The sequence below is a fragment of the Herpailurus yagouaroundi genome, unplaced genomic scaffold (genome assembly GCF_014898765.1).
Source record: "Herpailurus yagouaroundi ecotype Mexico unplaced genomic scaffold, PumYag 29, whole genome shotgun sequence".
Classification (NCBI taxonomy): Eukaryota; Metazoa; Chordata; class Mammalia; order Carnivora; family Felidae; genus Herpailurus; species Herpailurus yagouaroundi.
Window position 1 is genome coordinate 6,468,583 of NW_024412377.1, and position 21,144 is coordinate 6,489,726.

General features: G+C 46.4%; 1 protein-coding gene across 7 annotated transcripts in view; it reads right to left on the minus strand.

Moving 5' to 3' along the window:
• The window catches only part of SEMA5A (semaphorin 5A), a 482,742-nt gene that overhangs the window by 157,535 nt on the left and 304,063 nt on the right, over positions 1 to 21,144 (minus strand). For all 7 annotated transcript variants that reach the window (XM_040493869.1, XM_040493822.1, XM_040493829.1 and 4 more), the window contains 2 exons: positions 10,986 to 11,084; positions 9,100 to 9,313 (listed from right to left, as the gene is read on the minus strand). In XM_040493869.1, coding sequence (XP_040349803.1) covers positions 9,100 to 9,313; positions 10,986 to 11,084 — 313 coding nt within the window. The remainder of the gene's footprint in view (positions 1 to 9,099; positions 9,314 to 10,985; positions 11,085 to 21,144) is intronic.

Consider the following 21,144-nt stretch of genomic DNA (forward strand, 5'->3'; position numbering starts at 1 on the left):
GAAGAACAGATTCCTTCATGTCACTTAAACTTTTGTGCCCATAAAAGACTGTTTGAAAACACGTCACAGACTCTTCTGCTTGAGTTTAGTAATCCCCGTTCACCTCATCTCCTTTCTTAAGTTTTGGCAATCTGGAACCCCTCCCAACCTTCCTTGGGTCCTCCTATCCCTCTTGTGTGCATAAAAATGTGGACATCGGGAGAGACGCGGAGGCAGGTTATGACGTTGGTGTTTCCTAGGGGGTGGATTAAATGTGGAGGGCAGAGGATGCCAGCTCTGGTGTGGGTCTGTTTTCAAATCCTGGCTCGTGGACACATCAACAGCGTGGCTCTGGTTCGGGGGGGCTGGTCCCTCTGACCCCCACTTGCTCCTCCGTAAAATACCAACAACGTCGTCTCCCTTCTACCTGACAAGTTACAGCTGCCGTAACCCCATGAAGATAATCAACCCTTTGTGTTCACCACACTATTTCCAATATACCCGCACCCCACACGAGATGGGCAATCGACCTGACGTCTCACCAGTTAGAAAAGGCGGCTCATCGCGCTGGGTCACATGTCACCTCACGGCTTGCGTGCTCTAATTGCGCTGGCTCACTTGTCACCCTACTGCCCGTGTGCTCTAAGCCCACTACTCATCGTCCTCTAGCAGCTGCAACGTCACACGTTAGGTGACAGGCTTTAGCCAGATGCTTGCGTAATATAAGGGTAGACTCTTGACTATACAATCGTGATTTCTGTTCTGGCTTTACTAAGCTTCTTTTCCTTGATAAAGACTTTACTGGGGCGCCGGGGTGGCTCAGTCGGTTAAGCGTCCAACTTGGGCTCGGGTCATGATCTCACGGTTCGTGAGTTCGAGCCCCGCGTCGGGGTCTGTGCTGACAGCTCGGAGCCTGGAGCCTGCCTCTGATTCTGTGTCTCCTTCTCTCTGCCCCTCCCCCGCTTGCGCTCTGTCTCCGTCTCTCAAAGATGAATAAACATTAAAAAAATAATTTAAAAAAAGACTTTACTTTTCCTACACAACTGTATTTCATCCCTAGGCTCCACTTGTCTTTTTTGGGCTTGTTCTGTGAACGCTGCTTCCATTTATGAGTTTCCTGCTCAAGCAAATGTCGTCCATCCAGGGAGCCCCTAGAGCAGATGATTCACACCCTCAGGGACTCTGCTGTGGAGACACTGCCAAAAGCAAACTCACTGTCCCCAGGACGAGCCCAAAAGAGTCACTCTGACCTGGCCATGCCTGGCTCTCGGAGACGCGGCATCTGGTCCCAGAGTAAAGCGCTGAGGTCCTCTACAGGCACCTGTCTTCACGGTTAGGAGAAACAATTTCTCCTCGAGTTCGGCACAGAGGGGATTTTCTCCCTCCAAGTAGATTATCCTTAATCATTAGGAGGTTAATCATTGTATTTTAAGGACCTCAAACAGTCTATTTAATGGGTGAAGAACATCATTAAAGGACAGTATTTTGAACCAGGAAAAGTTAAAGCTGTTACAAAAAGTGTTTTGTTGGCTAGAAAACATAAAACCTCCTATGAAATGACATCGTTAAGATGGGAAGTCCTGTGATGTCAGGCCCATCTGCTTCCACATGAGGTCATGGTTGGAATCCACAGAAATAGAAGGAGCTGCGGATCTCATCCGGGCAACCCCACAGACGGCAAGCACCTCCCCCCAGAGAAGGACAACGCGAGGGTCACCGAGTGCTAATAAGATATGTCCACGTAGGTGTCCATGCTGAGTTATTGAGGCTTATTTATTTGTTTGTTTGTTTTTGAGAGAGAGAGAGAGAGAGAGAGAGAGAGAGAGAGAGAGAGAGTGGGGGAGGGGCAGAGAGAGAGGGAGAGACAGAAAATTCCAAGCAGGCGCCCCACTGTTAGTGCAGAGCCCAACTTGGGGCTTGATCCCAATACCCTGTGATCATGACTTGAGACGAACTCAAGAGTCTCATGTCCAGCCTACTGAGTCACCCAGGTGCTCCAAGGCTCATTTAGGAATTAGTTTTTCCAAGTTCTTACCAAGGTTTTTGGTTTTTTTTCTATATGAAAGCACATAGTTCCCTTGGAACCCACAAACTCAATTTGCATGCTATTAATTTGAAGATTTCATTTTCCCCCTTTTCATACGTTTACTGTTTCCCCAATTTCATTGCCAATTTCTTAAAGGCAAGTTTTACACCTTCTCTATTTTAGTCATTGACCATTAAACATTTACCATCCTTCCTTACAGTAATCATTTAATAAGCGTTATTAACGATTAGTATTTTAATGCATCAAAGCTGTTAAGGTCTTTCTCTAAACACATAAATTAGTTCTAAGAGAGATTTGGGCACGAGGGGATAAATCTGATGTTGAAACTTACATTCATTACCACACACATAACTCAATGCTTCAAATTCCTCCAGAACACCATCCAATCGATCGCATTGCCTCTGACAACTGACTGAATAAATAATGGTTGAAAATGAGTGTCTAAATGAGAGACAAAGGAAGAGTTTTTTCAAATGTTTGGGACTGAATCAGTTTCAAACATACAAATCTATTTTTTTTTTAAATTCTGGGTTACAAGTCGTACGGCATGTTCCCATGGGGTAACAACATCATTCCTATTTCTACTATTTTGAAACGCGCTTCTCTCCCAATCAATCAACAAATACTAACAGGGCGTCAACTGTGTTTCAAGCACAAAGTGAGATAACCCAGGGCACAAAGATGGCCCACATATCATTCCTGCGCTTGAGCAATTCAGAAACTTGGGGGTGAGGGGTGGACACAGAAGCCAATGACTCATCCAATAATTCATTCATTTAAAAAATATTTATGGGTGTCGGGGCACCCAGGTGGCTCAGTCAGTTGAGGCTCTTGATTTTGGCTCAGGTCATGATCTCACAGTCGTGGGTCGTGAGACCAAGCCCGCGTCAGGCTCTGTGCTGAAGCCTGCTTAAGATTCTCTTTCCCCCTCTGCCCCTTCCTTGGTCTCTCGCTCTCAAATAAGGAAAAAAATTTACGGTGTTTACTATGTGCCAAGCACTGTTGAAAGCATGCAGGACACATCAGTGAACAAAACACATTAGCCCAGCCAATGGGGAACCTCCATTCTAGGGGAGGAAGGAGACAAGCACTAAACGGCATAAGAGTTAAGGATAAAAGCTGAGCGTGGTAAGGGGGACAAAGCGGGCAAGATGGGAGACAGCATCACTTCAAATAAAGTGATCGGGGGACGTCCCATAGAGAAGCCCCATCTGAGCAAAGACTGGAAGGAGCTAAGCCAGTTGGCCAGCTGGATCTTGGGGGGTAAAGAGCTTTCTAGATAGAACAGGAGCCAGCAAACTAGTCTTCCGGCCAATCCTACCCACTAACTATAAATAAAGTATTATGAGCACGCAGCCACCTGTGATCAGGTAAGCACTGGCAATGGCTGCGATGAGGACAGAACTGAAAAGCTCCAATGGGGACAAGGTTGACTGCAAAGCTTGAGATGTTTATTCCCTGGCTCTTCGCGGATCTCTGGGAAAGAGCAGAGAGCCGGCGGCACGTTGCAACATTTAAGAGGCCAAAACAGAGGGAGCAAGGGGGGGGAAGGAGTGAGGACACAGGAAACAGGAGGCCACGGGTCGGGCTTCGGCCTTCTCTGCAGGTGGAATGGGACTCTGTGGGTTTCCGGCAGGAGAATGTCCGAGAGCTCCAACACAGTCCTGCGTCATGCCAAGAAGGGATGGGAGGTCCAACCGAAACTCTAACTAGAGCTAAGAGGGGCCAGGATCTGGGAGGAGGCAAGGGAAGTGAGGACTGCATGGGTAGCGTGTGCGAAGGAACGTGGTGAGGAAGGCACGCCCTTCACACTTGCCCCTCAAGGACACCAACCGTGCACATGGAGGAAGTAGGAGGAGTCGGGGCAGAAAGAGCAGGTGCAGCCGGACCGCACAGGCTGCGAAAGAGAGAAGAGGCAAACCGGGTGAAAGTGTCCGAAGCCAGCCAGCTCCCCTGCTCCACGCCAGCCCTTGCTGAGAGAACGTCTCACCAGCCGGGACTTGTTGCACAGGTGCGGGGGGGCAGCTAAGACACCCCTTCATTGGGGTACACTCACAGTGTTGGGGGTGTAATAAGAAACTGTATCTGGAAATCTGGTATTTGATCCAAGGGGCTTAACTTGCTCAAGGAAAATTGCTGGAACTATAGCAGGTGCTTGTGCTAGGTCCTTGGGGACATTCGAGGCTTGGTGGGTCCTTACTCAGGGCTCCTTGTATCCTGGCAGGAAGTGAGCCTGGACAGCCCAATGTCACCATCTGGCTGAAGATAAACCCTGAAGCACAGAGGTTCCTGAGAGGCCGGGTGACCAAAGGTCCCTGGCCTGTTGTGCTCTGTCTACATGTCCTGAAATCCTAAAGAACATCCTTTGTGCCTGTGTGCTTAGACCGGAGCGTCAGTGCACTTGTTTCTGTTAAGACTTCACTACAGTCCTTAGAGGGAATAGTTCCGACTCAGAATAAGCGAGATCCAATCCATTTCAGTATGCTGCCTAGGAGGGGGCACTCCTGCCCCAGAGATCATGGGATGGAGGAGAGAGGCACTGTGGACAGAGAAGGCGTAAGTGGACGCAAGGAAGAGACAGATGACAAATAGCTGTCCCTTCGGTAAAGTGAAGATAGCACTGTGTGCTTAGTCAAGGAGACTAAGGAGTGGGCAGAGGATGTACCCACCCCTAGCACAGACGGAGAGGTAGGACTCCCATCAGAAATAAGGTGCAGGAGCTTAAGATGTCAACATTTGAGCATTTCCTGATCAGGGCACCGTTAGAGCTTGAATAGGATCCGCCCCTCCCCCCAAAAAAGAAATGTTGGAAGTCTTCACCTTCAGTACCTGTAAATGCGATCTTACTTGGAAACAGGGTCGTGATAGATAGGATTAGTTGAGATGAGGTCACACTGGAGTATGGGGGGCCCCTAATCCAGTACGACCGGTTCTTACATGAAGGCGGCCAAGTGAAGACGCAAAGATACACAGAGACAAGACCATGTGAACTCAGAGGCAAAGACTGGAGTGATGTGGTCCTAAGCCGAGGGATACCTGGGGCCACCAGAGCTGGAAGAGGCAAGAAAGGGTCCCCTCCCCGAGTCTTCAAAGACCACCAAGTTTTCCCGATATAAAGTAACTAGCTGAACTATGGAAAGGGCCCCGTTTGTGTGTGGGCAAGTGGTCCTGGGCACAAATTGATCCCCAGCACCGAATCTGAACACAAAAATTGTGCCGATCGTAGTTAATAGGTACTATCTATCTTCCACACCTCGCCTGCTGAGACCCTTCTCTCTCTCCAAGCAAAAATGTTGGCCCAAACCAAAGAATCTCTAAAACAAAGAAGCGAGCTCTGGTTATCATCATATGTGAGTAGCTGTTAGTGGAGTGACCGTCTGAGATGTGTAAGTCATAAGCCCTGTTGCTTTACTTCTGTGAGTGAGCATCACGAAACCGCATCTTCAGTCAAAAGGCCCCGGGATTCCCACGCCCCAAAGTGGGAGCTTGGATGTGGAGGGAGCTGCCTGCCGACCCCGCGTGAGAGGCTTGTGCCTCCTCAGCGGGCAGGTCGTGGTCTGTACATTCTCCACCGAGCACACCAGCTCTGGGTTTCCCAGCACACCCGCTCACCACTCGTGCAAGTAAATCCAAACCTCTGATCTCCATTTGTCCCCTCCGTGCCTTGATTCTCAATCAGCTGAAAACTCTGGGAGAGGAATGTAAGAGCCTCACTGAATGGGTCCCTAAAATCACAACCGGAAATAGGACCCCTTCTTGATACGGCAGCACTAACTCTGTTTTCAGCTTGTTTGATAAAAAGATGGAAGTCCTCCCTCGAGAGGAAGAAATCTAAGGCCATAGCAAAAACAAAAAAACAAGAAAACAACAACGAAAAAAGGAAGGGATAACAGGTACAGCAACGATCTCAAATGAAGAAGGAAAATCACTCTGGAACACAGCGGAAAAGAACTGAGACAAGGGTGTCTGGTCAAGAAGGAAGGAGAAGACGGGATGTAAAGTATGGATTCCAGGCAGGCCAGTGAGGACAGATGTCCCTGCATCCAGGCAGGCCAGTGAGGACAGATGTCCGTATATCCAGGCTCAGTGTGGGGACAGACGCAGAACTGTGTGCGGTTAAGGGCCAGAATCTATCCTGGATGAAAGGTCAGTCAGAGCAGAAAACCAGGGTCAACCAGGAGTAGAAACAACATCTTGGGGTTCAGTAGAAGGCGGCAGTGCCCCAACAGGACACAGGAGATGGAAGCAACACTCAACACGCAGGAACTCTCTGCTCTCCGCCCCGAGAGGGGGGGCCTTCCTTGGCGGGTGGGTGGGGGTGGGTGGAGCTGAGGGCAGCAGACCATTCGGTGTCCCGGGGACGAAGATGAGAAGGTGGGCTGAGGGACAGTTCTACCATGTTTACCTCGGACTTATTTTCCATCGCTGCAGTTGTTGGATTAGATCACATAGAAATAGCGGCACATTTGAGGAACCCAAAACATTACTCAGTATGTTTGACAAATAATGACAGCGTGCCCACAGTGACTATGGTAAGCAGTTAGGTCCCCCGCTGCCCTTCTCAGGTCACCTGACGTTCAGACAGCAAGGGTTCCGCCCAGACATTGACAGAATCGGACCATCTGATCAGCCAGTGGGTATCTGAGTCACGTGCAAAGGAACAGCCAATGTTTGTAGCTCGTGCCGTGACCTGAATTATGTTTCCAGGATACTCTTCAGGGGGTCACTTTTGGGGGAAAAACAAGAGAGACGGTACATGGTCTTCCTGATTGCTTTTTACTTTGTTTTGAACGAACTCTAACTACAGTGCCTTTGGTTGGGGGCAGGTTATTTTGATTTTTCACTGGAAACTTTGCTTGGCCAGAAAAATCAACAAATGACTAGAAAGAGGAACTTTAAGCTCCACAGATGAAAGCTTCAGGGCCTGAAGGGGACTGAAACCAGTTCAACAAAAATAATGTTAATGAAGAAAAGCTAGTTACGGCTTCAGTTTAGGAAAACAACTCATGTTGCCCTCCGGAAGCACATTACTGGAAGCACATTCAAACTACTGGAGAAAGTTGATGAGGACGTTCTCTTTTCTACAAGGGGGTTCTTTAAAGGCAAATTGATGGTTGGTTTGACTACATTATTTGGCAAAATGCTTGCGTCCTGTTTGTATACACATGTACACATAAATACACATAAATGATGAGCCTAAGCCCGTGATTCTCAACCACAGGCACCACCCCGCCAAGAGAGATTTGGAAAGTTCTGGAACTTTTTTTATTGGCACAATGAGGTGGGGGGAGGGAATGCTATTGCATCTAGTGGGTACCAGCCAGAGATACTGAGAACCACCTTCTGATAACGAGGACGGCCTCCCACCACACACATCAAAGAATTATCTGTTCCATGGGGCGCCTGGGTGGCACAGTCGGTTAAGCGTCCGACTTCAGCCAGGTCACGATCTCGCGGTCCGGGAGTTCGAGCCCCGCATCAGGCTCTGGGCTGATGGCTCAAAGCCTGCAGCCTGTTTCCGATTCTGTGTCTCCCTCTCTCTCTGCCCCTCCCCCATTCATGCTCTGTCTCTCTCTGTCCCAAAAATAAATAAACGTTGAAAAAAAAATTTAAAAAAAAAAAAAAAGAATTATCTGTTCCAAAATTCCAAGATTATCTGTTCCAAAACGTCAATAGTGCGGAGGTTGGGAAATTCTGGTCCCCATAATTTGCTTGTACTTGACAAAAGGCCAGTAAATCTTCATAGAACTCGAAAGCTCAAAATAAGAAAAAGTACAATGGTAAGCTCAAAACTTTGTCTTCGTATAAATTGTCAGAGGGATGACAGGTGGTACATGGATCTATCCATTTAACACTGTGTGTGTGTGTGTGTGTGTGTGTGTGTGTGTGTGTGTGGTCACATTGACACATGAACATACACACATACAGAGGGATGAATTTCAGCTGGCACACATGAGGATATCATACGAGGTCAACCTCTATTCAGATGGTTGGTAGCACCTTCTCTCTGCTTAGTGAGGAGGTGACCAACTTCTTCTAGTCCAGGATTGAAAGGACGTCTTCTAGGGTCTTCTAGGGGTTTCTGGTTTTGCAGAAAAGAAAAGAAAAGAAAAGAAAAGAAAAGAAAAGAAAAGGAAAGGAAAGGAAAAGACAAGACAAGACAAGACACAAGGAATACGGCCTCTTCTCCTATTGGATATCGTCATATCTGGATGCAGTGCCTGAAAATGGAGTGCTGACTACCCATCCACCCCCAGCGGAGCCAGCCCGAGGACCACACGGAACACTGGACGGCAGGGACACATCAGTGACGAGGCTGGGGTGCTAACTGACTCTCGAGCCACTGAGGGAAGGAACTCTGAAGACACCTACCCCAAAGTTCTATTTGTGTGACTTGACAGCCTTTTTTCTGACATTGATCAAGCTCTTTGGAGCACGTGTGGCCAAACGCATTCTCTTACACGGTGTCTGAAAATTCCATAAAATGCTTGTAACTCCCCTTTTTTACATTTATGATGAGTTAAGAAAGAATGTATATGGATGTACAGATATCTCTGATACAACATCAAATTTCCTGAACTTCAAACAATAGCCTAAAAAGCAGCCCAAGGTCCATGAATAGTCAGGTCACCATTAGCCCCATTATTCTGGTCCACAGTGTTGACCATCTCTCTTCCCTCCTCCTACTACAGAGCCACATACAATGCCCTTCCACACAGATGTACAAAACAAGCTATATTTGGTTTCTATAGACAATGAAGAAACTGGCGCCTGGGTGGTACAGCTGAGCAACTGACTCCTGATTGTGGCTCCGGTCATGATCTCACAGTTCATGAGATCGAGCCTCACGTCGCGCTCTGTGCTGACAGCGCATGGAGGCTGTCGGGATTCATTCTCCCTCTCCCTCGCTCTCTGACTTTCTCGCTTTCTCTCTCTCAAAATAAATAAACGTTTAAAAAAGAAAATGAAGAAATTGTTTGTCTTCAGAAGCTGTGAGTTTGCTTTCAAAGCATGAAGTAACCAGGCATTACAGACGAAGGAGGTGGGGAATCAGCCGTGCCGGTAACACTCACCATTAAGCCATTTGGAGTTGTACTGTGCCGTGCGGAGAGGAGGTAAGATGCCCAGACTTCGGTAAATGGCAGGATCCCGTCCGGGAAAATCCATGGCTGTTGCAGCGTAGAGCTCCCCGCCGGCCGTGAGAAGAGCCGTGGAATTGTGCTGGGGACTGTAGGGACAGCGGGCCATGCCACTGATCTGATCATGGATCTCGGTCAGGTTGCTCAACTACGGGCAAGGGCAAGACAGAGGAAACCAATTATCGCTAGTGAAAGCCCTTTAATTGTGTTAATGGATTAGGTCCTCCTGAACTGCAAATAAGGCATGGTGCAACAAACTCTCTGGGGCTCAGGGTAAGACACGACAAATGTTCACACTCCCGTGCTGATGGCAACATCCGGCGGAGGATGTGGACGGAGAATCCACCCGTCATCTCCCTCACTGTCCCCTCAGACTGGCTGGACAGGGTGCCACTGAATTCACAAATACCAAGTTAAGACTTCTGTGTGTGGGTTCTGTTTATAAGGCATGGGTACTGCAGATCTTTCCACTTTAATGAAGCAAATTTCAGTATTTATATAAATAGAAACCACAATAAAGATTAAGCACAAATGTATCACTATAAGTGAATTCAAACGTTATGAATAGCCCCAAACTGTGCTCACAGGTAAGGGTGTGTGCTATTTTGTACCCCATAGCCCCAATTCCCAAGACTCTACTATGTCAGTTTTTGGACAGACAACTCTGTGTCTTGCAGGCCATCGGCTGTGAACCCAGCTTCTCAGATGTTGGATTCCCAACCAATCATTGAACGAGAAAAGTTCCTAGGACAACAGGGACCAAAGGGCAACCACCACATGGGGTAGATGTCAGGGTTCCATAACCGAGTAGGTGCAAAGCGTTTAGAACGGGGTGTGATACTGGGGGCTCCCTCTGTGATCCTCCTTGTCATCCTCCCTATATTTCCAATAACTGAATGCTAGCTTGGAAATATTGCAGATGAATAAATTCAGGCTTTGAGAGGAGTCGTGTGACCAGGAAATGAACATCACGGTAATTCTTCGTTATGCTCCCTGTGGAACACCAGACCAATATCTCCAACTAGGAAGACTGCCCATGTGCTCTGACCTACACGTGTAAGACACGGGTGCCGGAAATTCCTCTGTCACAGGACAGGTTGAAAGAAAAAGGAAAAGGACAAGTTGGAAGTTCACTTTGCCTAGGGCTTCATTCGTTCGTTTGCTTGTTTTAATGTTTTTTGACGTTGCTCTCATCCAACTTGTAAATTCTATTTTCTTCCTTTGAATTATGATTTTAAGGCCCTTTTATATACTTCGCAGTATCTCTATAATAAATCAAGATAAATGAAGAGCATGTTGAGGATTTGTGTTCAGGATCACTGGTGGGGATACAGCTGATAGAAGCAGTTTAGAAACATATTTAAATTTAATTAAACAAGTTATAGTTATGTTCAGTTCTTTATATAATAGATGATGTGATTAGTAATAAATCAACACATTGAACATTGAGTTTGAAAAATATATGTTTTGGGGCGCCTGGGTGGCGCAGTCGGTTAAGCGTCCGACTTCAGCCAGGTCACGATCTCGCGGTCCGTGAGTTCGAGCCCCGCGTCGGGCTCTGGGCTGATGGCTCAGAGCCTGGAGCCTGTTTCCGATTCTGTGTCTCCCTCTCTCTCTGCCCCTCCCCCGTTCATGCTCTGTCTCTCTCTGTCCCAAAAATAAATAAACGTTGAAAAAAAAATTAAAAAAAAAAGAAAAATATATGTTTTAATTAAAAAAATGACTCCTTAGGGAATAGACATACATGTAAAACTAGTTTTAATAGAATGTTTGGATTTTCCCAGTATTAAATTCTGTCAACGCTCAAAATGAACACCTACCGAGCGGTTGGTGCAGACAGGCGTGAAAGCATTGGTCCCACAGGTAAATAACCGGTCGCCACCCACCAAAAGCACCCGGATGTAGTTCTGACATTCCTCCTGAGAAGAAAAAAAAAAAAAATCACAAGAAACATGTTATCAAGTCCTGAACACGAAAGGAATGGTTAATCTGAATATATTCTGATCGGCTAACATGTTAAATGATAATTAACCACTAAAGAGAAAAAGAAAACAAACAAACAAAAAACCTTTTAGATATTGACCAAAAAATGACAACAAAAGTGTTAAATAATCTGACCTTCGTTACCTGCATACTACTTGTTCAATAGAAGACATTTATGAAGATAAATATACATTCAATTAAAAGCTCAAAGCATGTGTCTTCTGATGAATGTGGTTTCATTTCGAATTGTACCTGTTAACACTGCAAACCTTAAATCACCTTTGACATGTGTTAGGAGAATAAATAAAAGGAAGCTATGAGATATTGCTCATGAAACAGTGTCTTAGAAAACTTCTCCAGAACTTTGGAAAAAAAAAAAAATGTTACAAATGCTTCTCCAAAGGGAAGGGTCACATGTGAAACTCTGGATACAAATTGCAACAAGTTTTACATCAAGTTTTCAAACCGTTGTTACATACACGATGAGAATCTATAAATATTTTTGATTCTTTATGCAAAAGTAAAAATGTAACTAATAAGGAAAGGATGCCCAGCAGAAACCCCATGCTGGGTGTCCACCCGGAGTTGAATATGTTTTGTGCTTGCAGAACACGCATAGAAAATCTGGGGCACGGTCATAATAGTTCACGGACTTCTGAGCTACAAAGCCCTTCATTCATTCAGCAAGCATTTACTGATTAGATATCCTGTGGCAGACATGTGCCAGAGGTCACGATCTAAGCACTTAGCAGAAAATGAAAATACAGGGCCATAACAACTAACATAGAGCTATCCATAGAACAATATGTTACTACCTACAGAGGGGAGGGGAAGGGAAGAAACGTAGGAAGCCTTCCCAAGGGAGGTGACATCTAATGTAAGTTTTAAAGGAAGAATAGAATTCAGTGAGGCTTCCTGGAGGAAGCGCCATCTGACACTTGGAGGCTTTTGCTGACCTAAGGGGGAAAAAAAGACACTCCAGGCAGTGGGAGGGGACCGTGGCAAGGCGCCGTGGCTAGACAAAGTGTGGCACTTCCATTGCAGATGGAAGAGGTAACACACAATCTGGGGAGCCAGACACGGGCCAGTTGTGCCTCATGAATGTGAATTTTACCCGGAAGGTGAAGGGACGCCTCGTGAGCTTGCACTGCTTGCAGTCTGACCTTGACCCAATGTTTGCGGTTGAAGGACCACTCAGGAATCAATGTGGAAGCTAAACGTGAGATAGGGAGACTACTGTTCGGGAGGCAGGCCAGGAAACCGCTTCCTTAATTGGGTCCCCGGTCATTCAGTGCCTGGACCGGGCAGAAGTGTGAAGGTGCAAAGCCAGGATGCAGTGAACCAACAGGATGTGGTGAGGAACCAACCGGGTGGACAGAGCAGATGCTGCGCGATCCAGGACGGTTTGAATCACGCGCTGCCCCACGTAAGAAGCCCTGCGTTTGTTGGCACAGCAATGCCCTCTCCAATCAAATGGAACCCCAGTCTCCACGGGGTGTTGATTTGCCATAACTCAGTCTGCTTGTTGGCCTGGTCACCATGACATTGAAAAGAGCTAAGTTTTGGGATCTCCTCTCTAAATGTAAAGTGAAATGTCAAGGGTAGGTAACTCTCCTAAGACCATTACTAGAAGTGGTAGCAAATGATCACCAGCTGCTAATCTGGACACCCCTTGAGGGGAAAAAAAAAATAGTGAAAGACCTAAGTTGAGTATCAGAAGAATCAAGGAGTATAAACAGGAGGCAGTAAATTGGGTAACTGAGAAAGGTATGTCAGACGGGGAAGAGGCTTGTTCTGTTCTGTTTTGTATTTATGACTAAGGAAAGGGCAGAGAGTTCTAAAGGGAAAGAACAAAACAAGACTCCAAAGAGTCACATGGTTCTCCATTCCTAGGCTCAGGGACCACATGGAAGAGGCAGAGGAGGGGTGCAGGGGACCGCCCACATCAGACAGCACAGGGGCACGGGAGTGTGCAAAGACAAGCTTGAAAAACTGAAGCCTAAGCATGTCTGAGGGAGACTCCAAAAAAACAAACAAAAACGAAAACAAACAAACAGACAAAAATAACTTTGGAGAACATGGGCTGAGAGGGTTTGATGCCCTAGCAGATGAAACAGACGCAAACCTGACACTGTAATCAATATGAGATGGAAAATTACAAACAATGGAGACAGGTGAGGATTTTATTTGTTCTTTGCTGTGCTTTTAGAATTCTTTCAAGAAGGAGTCTGTGGCCGTTTAAAGCAAGAGACTGACACAAGGTAGAATGTGCCAGAAGCAGTCCTACAGCCGTGAACACAGCCAAGGGTACGTTATTCCAAGATCCCGACTGAAAGATGATGCCTACAGACAGGGTGGAGAGAAAGCAAGTGCCCCTAATCAATTATGGGAAGGGAAACAATCATGATAACAAATGGATGTTTATCTTTATCTTCCAAAAGAGAGGCAAAGTGAAGAAAGGGCCCATCACAGCCTTGATGAAGCAGGTTAGGGAATGGGATAACCAGCCTGCAGAAGTATGCCAGAGAGGCAGGACAAATCCAACTCCTCCTTTTTGTAAATCTTAGAAAGAAGCAAATGGTGGGGGTGGCGCCATATTATTTCAACTGGAACAGAGAATCGTAACAAGCCTGTTCCCGTAAGAATGTGAGAGGGTGCTTGGGGGCTCTACTGTCTCAGAATGGTCACGTGCCCGTGGGCTCCCCTGCTCAGTGAGGATGCAAGGCAGGAGGGAGAAAGATGTCAAGGACCAGGACGATCGGACATGGATGTCTGCACGGTCTTTTTCTCAAGGATGGAGGACAGACCCAGCCTTGCACTGTAAATGGGACCCGACGAGGGTAATGTTCTAGATGAGCTCAGGATCACGCTGGGATGCACCAGATGGAGGAGGAGAGGCGGAGGGAGGAGGAGGTTTGAATTATCACCAGCGAGGCTAGGACAAGGTCCTTTGCCCATTGTGTCCCATAAGAGGAATTTTTGGAGGCATGCGTACTTCTGTGTTTCTTCTTATGTGTCAAGAGCTGAACTCATTTGCCCAAAGTCTGGCTCAGCTCAGCTCAGCTCACAGCCTCCCTGCTTGAACTCCCTTAAAAGTCACCTCATGTTTAATTCACAGACTGATTCAGCTGATTCTAGGAGCAGGTTGGATGTGAACCCTAAACAAATAATGCATTCAAGACAATTTTTTTAAGAGAAACTGGCGTAAGTTCAGACAAAAGAGAAATGTAGAAAATACAGCAATGGAAGAAAGTAAAGGTACTTAGCTTCTGAGCAGCAGATAAATTTAGGAATCAGAAAGTCAGAATTACCAAGGAAAGGAAATGGCCCGAGTGCCGGGCTCTCCCTAATCAATGTCCTGCTGCAGCCGAGCCTAAGACTCAAATTCTCCTGCGGAAAATCTCCTTCCCAGTGGATCGCCTTGTGGGTCACAGGTACACGCCTGGCCATTTCATGGGTTATTTAAATGTTCTAGAAATACCACTTGTTTTAAAGTGCAGGCTTGATATAGAAGCCCTGTTAGGAGATCCTGATACAGGTTTGTCTTGTAAATCGACTCATCTAAATTTCTTCGAGTTTCCTTTTCTCATCTAAGAATTGTTTCTTTTTATCCCATTTCTGTATTGCGGACGTGGTTTAAGGGAATTAAATGAATTCTGCTTTTCCAAGAAGCCACAGTGCTGATTTCCAAGGACGCTCGCAGCCTGCCACATGGCTTCTGTTGTTGATAAGGAGGGTCATCAATCTACACTTTGATAATAACACTTGAACATTAAGCGACTCATGTGTGCCTGTGATCCCACAGGCCAGTCAACCTGTCCTTGACTTCGAAGCAATTCTCATTTGAATTGAGAGCTGGGATGCACAGTTGCTGACTCACTGGAAGAGCTTTCAAGATGGTGGCAGGCCAATGCCCGCTTGGTCTCAAGGACCTACAGCCCCGACCCCAGGACAGCAAACACACGGTTTAGGACCATTTTCTCAATGAATTAACTGGTTTTGCCTTACAGAGTTCATCATTTTTTCCCCAAGGGGTATGTTCTGCTTGAAGAAAGAACGTAACCGTGTAGAAAGATGACCTATAAACAGGGTGGATGTCTCAGAAAGCCCCAGCCCACGGCCAGCCCATCGATACTAGGGGTGGAGGGTGAGGACTGGAGCCTGGCAGCATTTATGCTAATCACAGAGCTCCCACTGAAAGCAGAATGTCTCTCTTAGTGATGCATCACCTTTGCAAGCATCCAGAGTGCCAAAGAGTAATTGATAGTAACTGCACGTGCCTCTCATGTTCAATGTACATTTATTGAAAGTCACGATGACCAGTTGGATCTTGAGAAACTGCATCATCCAATCAGATGTGTGTGTGTGTGTGTGTGTGTGTGTGTATACATACATGTGGGTATGAGACATATATGTAAGACATATGTGTATAAGATACACATGTATTATATATGTATATAGCTGCATACAGATTACAGAAGTTTAAAAGATTATTTATTTTGAGAGAGAGAGAGAGAGAGAGAGAGAGAGAGAGAGAGAGAGCATGAGCAGAGGAGGGTCAGAGAGAAAGGGAGAGAGTCCCAAGCAGGCTCTGCACTGTGAGCACAGAGCCTGACATGGAGCTTGATCTCACAAGCCATGAGATCACAACCTGAGCTGAAATGAAGAGTCAGGTGCTCAACCGAATGAGCCACCCAGGTGCCCACAGAAATTTAAATAAATATATGGATGCCAACATATCTATATTTTTAAATCGAGATGTACATACCTATAAGCATACAGATATAAATAGACACATTTGTATATGGATATATATTAACATATCTATTGTATGCTACATAATACATAAGGTATTAACAAATGAAAGTGTATTTATTATGCATATATTTACATATGTGACTGTTTTCAACTGAACTAACTCCACACAAAACTTGTTGGGGACACCTCAATTTAAAAAAAACCCAAACTTGCTGCACAGGACCTATAACAGGTTGTTAGCATCTCACCCAAAGAATCCTCAATTTTTGCAGCAATTATATGGAATAAATTCAGGTCTGTAGTGTGCTGCACGCTTTAGGTCAAGAATTCCAAATGCAGGTGCTTTGGGTGAAAAGGTCCAAGCGACCCCCACATGCCACCAGGCTCCTGAGCACGAGGGTGTCATGTTTTCTTTCCAGTCCTTGCACAGCTGGACAACGTGGCTAATAGAACCACAGGGGAACCACAGGAAGAACCATACACAGAGCCCTGGACTCCAATCAAAACTCTCCCACTAAGTAATCCTAGGAACTTGGTGTTCAAAGTACTGTGATGAGATCACGAGCAAGAAAACTGAGAATTATAAACTCTGGCTTGTACACCAAGCAGCTCCTGGCGCCCTCGACAGCCCGTGCATTTCCTACAGGGCACGGCGGAAAGGGCTGCGGAGTGACCCCAGACAGACGAGGAACCCGTGTTAGGGCAGGGAGAACTGCCTGTTTGCGTTTAAAATAATATTTGTTTTAGGGGCGCCTGGGTGGCGCAGTCGGTTAAGCGTCCGACTTCAGCCAGGTCACGCTCTCGCGGTCCGTGAGTTTGAGCCCCGCGTCAGGCTCTGGGCTGATGGCTCAGAGCCTGGAGCCGGTTTCCGATTCTGTGTCTCCCTCTCTCTCTGCCCCTCCCCCGTTCATGCTCTGTCTCTCTCTGTCCCAAAAATAAACGCTGAAAAAAAAAATTTTAAAAAAAAAATAAAATAATATTTGTTTGAAAGACATTTAAATAATTCTCAAAGCCAGTGTCTATACAGGCATTTGAGAAAGAAGGTAATACAACAGACTTTATTGTAAAAAATTTTAGAATACAGAAAAACGGGTTTTTCTTCCTTTCACTGCGTGAAAACGTTTGAGTCGTTGTAGGTAACATCATGCTCTTTCCCCAAAGTGAGCTGAAAAAATTTTTAAGTTTATTTGAGAGAGAGAGAGAGAGAGAGAGAGAGAGAGCACAAGCAGGGGAGGGGCAAAGGGAGAGAGGGGGAGAAAGAGAGAATCCCAAGAAGGCTCTGTGCTGTCAGCTCAGAGCCAGGTGAGGGGCTGGAACTCACAGAACCGTGAGATCATAACCTGAGCAGAAGTCAGATGCCTACCTGACGGAGCCACCCGGGCTCCCTGAAAATTTTCCAAGTACAACTGGACTCAAACCTCACAGAGAACTGGCGGCCTCAGTGCCTGCTTTCTCTTCTAAATGGGCCTGAATCAAAGATTTGGTGACATTTTCTTGACCTCCGTCCATGAATGGTCAGTTGAACGGACTACATGTGAAATGGTGCCCGTGTGGGTCCCAGCAATACTGGGAGGCGGGGAAATGGGTCACCTTTCTTCTCCCCTGCCCTGTAGCCAGCTGAGGAATGTTCCCACCGCCCCGCAGCTCAGCCCCCCTCCTCCGCGCCTGGCATGCCGGCTGTATATACACCATGCTGCACAGACCACTGTTAGGGGAGAGAGAAAACAAACATGCATTCACTCCAAATGGCTGGCATTTTTCTCATTTTCTAGATGTCACATTTTGCATTATTCTTTTCATTTTGGGAAGAAGGGAAACTTTGTAATTCTGTGTGAGTTGTCATTAACACCGTGCACAAACAAAAAATACGAAATCGCTGAATTCTCATTTCTAAACTCAGGGCTATTAAGAAAAACCTAAATTCCACTCCTCCAAACAGATGTGACAACAGGCCTCCTTCATCCATGAGGACACTTACCAAGAACCCCCAGTGGATGCCTGAAATCACGGTTAGTACCAAGCCCTGTCTATATATAGTATGAGTTTTCCTATACGGTCACAGCTGTGATAGAGTTTCATCTGGAAGCTAGGCACAGTGACAGGTTACAGCAACAAATAACAAAACACAACAATCATAATAATACACCGTAGTACAAGTTTTGTGAATGTGGGCTCTCGCTCTCTCTCCCTCAAAATATCTTACTGTGTTACAACCTCCCTTCTTCTGTGGATGGTGAGATGCCTACGTGATGAAAAGAAGGGAGGGGAGGGGCGCCTGGGTGGCTCAGCCGGTTCAGCGTCCAACCTCAACCCAGGTCACGATCTCACGGCTCGTGGGTTCGAGCCCCTCGTCGGGCTCTGTGCTGACAGGTCAACCTGGAGCTTACTTCCGATTCTGTCTCTCTCTCTCTCTCTCTCTCTCTCTCTCTCTCTGCCCCTCCCCCACTCTCTGTCTCTCTCAAAAATAATAAACATTAAAAAACCTTAAACAGAAAAAGAAGAAGGGAGGTGAACGCCATAGGTGCTGTGACGGGGCGTGAGGCCACTACTGACCTTCTGATAGATCACAAGGAGGACCCTTTGCTTCGGGACAATTGGCTGTGGGAAATGGAAACTGTCACAAGCAAAACCGTGGACAAGGGGACAGCTGTGGCTGAAGTGACTCTGTGAAAATGTTTTCTGATCTGGCCTCTTGAACTGTCAGAACAGGAACAGAAGTTTCGAGATGCCTGGGTGGCCCAGTTAGTTGAGCTGCCGACTCTCGATTTCAGCTCAGGTTGTGATCTCACGGTTCATGGGTTCCAGCCCTGGAGCTGGAACAGCTCGGAGCCTGCCTGGGATTCTCTCTCTCCCTCTCTCTGCCCTTCTCCCACTTGTGCATGCTCTAAATAATTAAGTAAATAAATAAATAAATAAATAAATAAATAAATAAATATTTTCAAAAAAGAGGCAGTCTCTCTTGGAAAAAAAAAAAAAAGAACAGAGAAATTTGGGTTGTCTGAGGCGTGAATTCAGGGACGAGCCTGGCTGCTCCTTTGCATAGGAAGTGTCCTACTTCCTTCTCTTCTGTGTCCAGCAGCTGGGCTCCAGGCTCTCACCCGATGGCTGCTGTGTCAGGTGCCACTTTAAGAAAGTACCAGAGGGCTCCCGCGTGGCCCAGTTTGGTTACCAGAGGGGCGCCCGGGTGGCTCCGCCAGCTAAGTGTCTGACTTTGACTCAAATCTCAGGATCTCACAGTTGGTGGGTTCGAGCCCTGCGTCGGGCTCTGTGTTGACAGCTCAGAGCCTGGAGCCTGCTTCCGATTCTGTGTCTCCCTCCCTCTCTGCCCCTCCCCCACTCTCTCTTTCTCAGAAATAAACATTAAAAAAAAAAAAGTACGAGTACTGCTAAATGAGAAAAATGAGCAAGTAAAGGAGGACGGAAAGGCTGGATGTCCCTCCTTCTACTCTCCCCATCCAAAGATCCCCCCTCCAGGGCTGCTTAGGCTGATGCCTCGACACGCCCATCATGTTATTTTTCGCACGTGAACTTTTACTGCACACGGGTCGGCTACACAACCGAATTCCATTCCAGCTGAGCACAGGTTGTGCACAAGTGTGTTCGGGCCCATTAATACACTTAGTACAACGCACGAGAGCGTGCAATCTCCCCTTGAGTCCTGGCAGATGAAACTCATCTTCATCTGTGTTAAGACAGTCTTAAAAAATGCCATCCACAAATGCCATTTCAATCAATTTACAACTACTGAGAGGTGCCATTGTTTTTAACCTATTAAAACCAGAAACATACAGAGCTTGAAGGTCTGGTTTTATTTGACCATGTTCCCTTCACTCACTTGTCTTCTGTGTTTCAGAAAACTCAGCCGAGGGTAGGAATGATTGATCCCTCATATCAATCAAGTGCCCATCACCTAATGGAAGGAAAGATGGCCTTTCCCCTCTGTTTCTGATTTGCCTCATTTCCAACCTCATGACCAAACAACCAAGTGGTCATAGCTTAAGGCAAAACATGGGTCAGTTTTGACTCAGCAGAAGCAGTTTTTCACTCTGAGTAGTAATGACCTGCTAGGAAAAGGCTACCACATTGATTCTTATAAAATTATTGACACATAGACTATAAGCAGAAAGAAACGTTGGCTACATTAATAATCCTTAAACACGTAAGGAACACAAGGAGACTTATGGCCAAAGAAGGGAAGGACACTTATTTTTTTTAATTTTTTAATGTTTATTTATTTTTCAGACAGAAAAAGACAGAGCATGAGCAGGGGAGGGGCAGAAAGAGACAGACAAACAGACAGACAGACAGAATCCAAAGCAGGCTCCAGGCTCTGAGCTGTCAGCACAGAGCCCGATGCAGGGCTTGAATCCATGGACTGTGCGATCATGGCCTGAGTGGAAGTCGGATGCGTAACTTAGTGAGCCCCCCAGGTGCCCCTGGAAATTTCTGCCTTCTTTCTCTTTCTTCGTCTCCAAGCATTTCCCTGGCTAAGATTGCATTGTCTTCCTTCCCCTCTTCCTTCTTCCTGGTTATTCAAGTTTTGGAAAACCCAATGATTAAGTTCCTTAAGACTGCCCTCCATGTCTGACTCTCAAAACCGTTAACTTGAAAGACAGAGAAATGGGCGATGCAAATGGGTATAATAAAGTGCATAACAGTCTTATCCAAGTACAGACAGTGTGACGATCTTTTACCAGTGCTCACTCCATTCGCCACATTTTCCCCAAGCTCTTGGCTCTCGGATCACATTGGTACAGGGAACCTTTCTTGCTGTTCTTTGTGTATCTGTTCTTCTCTCTAACACAGAGTGTGATTCACATTGGAAAGGACCGTACTCCCATAAAGTAAGACCATCACTGTCAGAACGAGACATAATAAGCCCATGTACCAGCTGCAAGAGAATTTCCTCGAGATGATGCGGTGTAACTTTCTCAGAAACAGATTTCCTTGGATGAAGGAACTCTGCTTTTATTGAGCCGCCAACTGTGTGGAAGCAGGTCTACCCCGTGCACAGTTGCTCAAGAAACGCATTTCCAACTTGGCTATAAACTGCTCTTTCCAGGGGCCCCTGGATGGCTTAGTCAAGTAAGCATCGGACTCCTGATTTTGGCTCAGGTCATGATCTCCCGGTTCATGGGTTTGAGCCCTGCACTGGGGCTCCACACTAACAGTGGGGAGCCTGCTTGGGATTCTCTCTCTGCCCCTCCCCTGCTTGTGTTCTCTCTCTAAATAAATAAA